The sequence below is a fragment of the Gekko japonicus genome, unplaced genomic scaffold (genome assembly GCF_001447785.1).
Source record: "Gekko japonicus isolate JY-2015 unplaced genomic scaffold, Gekko_japonicus_V1.1 scaffold1360, whole genome shotgun sequence".
NCBI lineage: Eukaryota > Metazoa > Chordata > Lepidosauria > Squamata > Gekkonidae > Gekko > Gekko japonicus.
The window spans coordinates 462,023-465,326 of record NW_015165281.1 but is presented as its reverse complement, the minus strand read 5'-3'; the positions used below and the strand labels follow the sequence as shown (position 1 = coordinate 465,326).

Genomic DNA, 3,304 nt, shown 5'->3' with positions numbered 1-3,304 from the left:
AGCAGGAAACGCTGGCTATCCAGTTAGTCACAGGAAATAGCTAAGTGCAGCTGTGGCCATTTTGGGCTTTCTCTCTCTCTCTCGTCAAGGTGTGAAATTTCAAGACTGTACAAGATTGTCCACTTTGCAGAGTGGCGGGTCACTGTCACAAAGTCCAGAACCTTCCGCGGCTCATGCTTTCTGGAACCCGTCTCTCCTTGACTGTTTGCCAGGGAAAAAAGGTGGGGGGAAAGTCTCTCACTGCCATGTTTGTTTGTTTTAAAAAAAGAGAATTTGTACAAAGTTCTGAGCTGGTGGCTAGAATTTTGGGGGTGGGGAGGAGGCCAATATGTGAGGGGAAAATTAAGGGGTCTGCTTGTCGTGAGGACCCCTGCCCGCTTCTCACAAGAAAGAGGGGAAGAAGATCCCCTCAAAGTTTTTTTTAAAAAAGAGAGAATAAAACTCGCTCCCCACACCACCACCACAAAGACAAACGAAAAAAAACTGAAAAACGGAAAGAAAAAAAACCCCTTCGCTGGTTGTCAGCTGTTTTCTACCACCCTGCTCCTCTCACACACAAAACATACACCATTGTACACGATGTGTGTGAGGAGAGGAAGATAATTAAACCACAGTGATTTTTTCCCCCTCCCTCTCTCCTTCCCTCCCGATCCTAGTTCTCCAGCCGTGGATGTTGCTGTTATCCGGAGAAACGAAGCCGAATAAGAGCACTGAGAGAAAAGCGGCAAGAGGAAGGGGATGGCTTAGTTGGAGTCCGAATCGGTCTCCTGAGGACGATGAGGAACTGCTGCTGCCCTCCGACTCATTGTCGTCGTCATCTTCGTCGTCGTCGTCATCCTCTTCGTCGTCATCTTCTTCATTCTTGGTGGGGAGAAGAGAAAAAGAGAAGCTATAAAAGTGACCCTAGCATGAGAGTAGACGCCAAGAAGGGGCCACGATTCACTTCAGATGCAGAGAATCCTGAGAAACTCAGCATTTAAAAAAACGGCTTCAAAGGCAGGCTTGGAAGAGGTGTTTAGTGGTTAGAAGGTCAGACCAGGATCTGGGAGATCCAGGGTTGAAGCCCTACTCGAGAGATCCAGTTTGGTAGTAGTGGTTAGGAGCACGGACTCTAACCTGGGAGAACCGGGTTTGATTCTCCACTCCGCCACATGCAGCTGCTGGTGTGACCTTGGGTCAGACATAAGTTCTTTCAGAGCTGTTCTCTCAGAGCTCTCCCAGCCCCACCTACCTCACAGGGTGTCTGTGGTGGGGAGGGAAAGGGATTGTAAGCCGCTCTGAGACTCCCTTGGGTAGTGAAGGGAGAGGTATAAATCCAACCTCTTCTTCTTCTACTGTGCCTTGAACACTTGTTAGGTGACCTCAGGTCAGTCATTCTCTCTCAGACTAGTTTACTTAGCAAGGCTGTTGTGAGCATAAAATGGAGGAGGGGAAAAGAATGGCATACACCACTTTGAGTCTCCACTGAGGAGAAACAGAGGGTATAAATAAACGTTTTTGGGGCAGTAGGAAAAAGCAAGAGTCCAGGAGCACCTTAAAGACTAACCAAATTTGCGGCAGGGGAGGAGCTTTCGTGAGTCACGGCTCACTTCTGCAGATAGTTCTGAGACCTCAGAGGCCCCTGAGTAAGATTCCTAATAAATGAGGCTTGCAACAAAACGACACAAAATAGCTAAAACTGCTGAATGAAATTATACAAATTAAGACCTTTTCTCCATTCCAAGCCACAGAATCCAACTTTTCATGGGGCAGAATTTTACTTTTTGGAACTAAGCCCCAGGAGCCTGCCTGCTTTCTGACCTGGACTCCTGAATATCCTCTAAGTCTCAGATACAAAGGGCAACCTAGGGCTGCTCAGTACTGCTGTTAAGGCATTCTGTTCATGCCCAGAGGCACTAGATAAAGGATGGAGGTATAAGGAAACCAGATTGAGAGGTTGGAAGTCTATATCAAATGAAGTCCCGAGACTGACACCCTTCCACATCCCACCAAACACCTGGGATGTCCCAGTGATCAATGGGCAGTTGATTTATTTACTTTGGAATGGTTATGTTCCCTACGGCACAAATTCCTTACAATTGCGGTTTTTAGGACAAATGCAACTTGTAGTAAACTCAGTACCTCAGCTTAAAGATAAGGGACACAGAACTTGTTCCCCTAAATTTATTTGAATGGTAACGGTGAAATGAAAACAAGTCCTCATGTTGAAAAATTTTGTTCGAGGAAAGCTACTTGGCAGTGCTACGTATGTACAAAAATATTACCAGGAAGTACTATAATGCACTGACATCCAGGGACTCGTGGGTGCCACGGTACTTGCCGCTGCGTTTCCCGGTGAACACTTCCCTCTTCTCCTAATCAAAGAGTCAATCTTGACTCTCCTCCAACTCACCGGCCTTCGAACTGCCCGGGAGGCATCCCCTTTGTGCCTCTAGGGGCCACTCATTCGGGCAACAGTTGCCTCTCTTCACAGGAAGACGCTCAGCTTGGAACGTCCCAGCATTCTATGATTGGCCCCCTGATCCCATGGCAGCCATTTTGTGGCTCAGTGCACCCTCCCTCCGGCAGCCATTTTACGATGGTGTCCACTACCTATTCTCCAAATCCCCAAAGAGCTCTCGGGCTCAGAGGGAACTCTTGTACTAACAACTTCGGAGCCCCTGTCTTGTAATGAAAGGCCGCGCTGAACACAGAGAAGTGTGCGAATGCCCACAAACCACAGCCTCACCTCATCCCCATCTTCACTCTCCTCCTCGCTGCTTGAATCGGAGGAGTCCCCTCCCTCCTCAGAAGAGTCCCCATTGTCATCATCGTCATCTTCCTCTTCATCATCGTCGTCATCGTCTTCGTCCTCATCCTCTGATTCCTGTGGACAGCACAGAGGATTTATCTGAGGCTTGCGCGGAGGCAGGGGGAGATGCCAACAACATGTCAGGTTGCCCGGTCCCCCCTGACCAATGTTCCCTCTAAGCTGTGGAGTCTTGTGAGCAAAAATTCTACTCTGTGAGCTGCTGGCATTAAAGTTGTGAATGAGTGATTTGGCTACTGCATAAATTATCTTGCTCTGGGGCCATCCTCCCTGAGCTAAGACAAAAATCTGTGAGCTGGGGGCTAAAATTCTGTGAGCTAGCTCACACTAACTCAGCTTAGAGGGAACATTGCCCCTGATCACTGGTGGGGGATGGGGGCGAAGGCGGCCAGACCCAGGTGGGGAAACTCCTGGAGATTTGGGGGATGGAGCCTCAGTGGGGTACACAATGCCACAGAGCCCACCCACCCTCCCAAAGCACCCATTTCCTCCAGG

General features: G+C 48.9%; 1 protein-coding gene across 1 annotated transcript in view; it reads right to left on the bottom strand.

Annotated features, from left to right (window-relative positions):
- Window positions 1-447: 447 nt before the first annotated feature.
- UBTF (upstream binding transcription factor, RNA polymerase I) overlaps window positions 448-3,304 on the bottom strand; it is an 86,935-nt gene continuing 84,078 nt past the window's right edge. Inside the window, 3 exon segments of the mRNA XM_015410316.1 lie at window positions 448-762; window positions 764-861; window positions 2,729-2,866. Coding sequence (XP_015265802.1) covers window positions 744-762; window positions 764-861; window positions 2,729-2,866 — 255 coding nt within the window. The 3' untranslated portion in view covers window positions 448-743.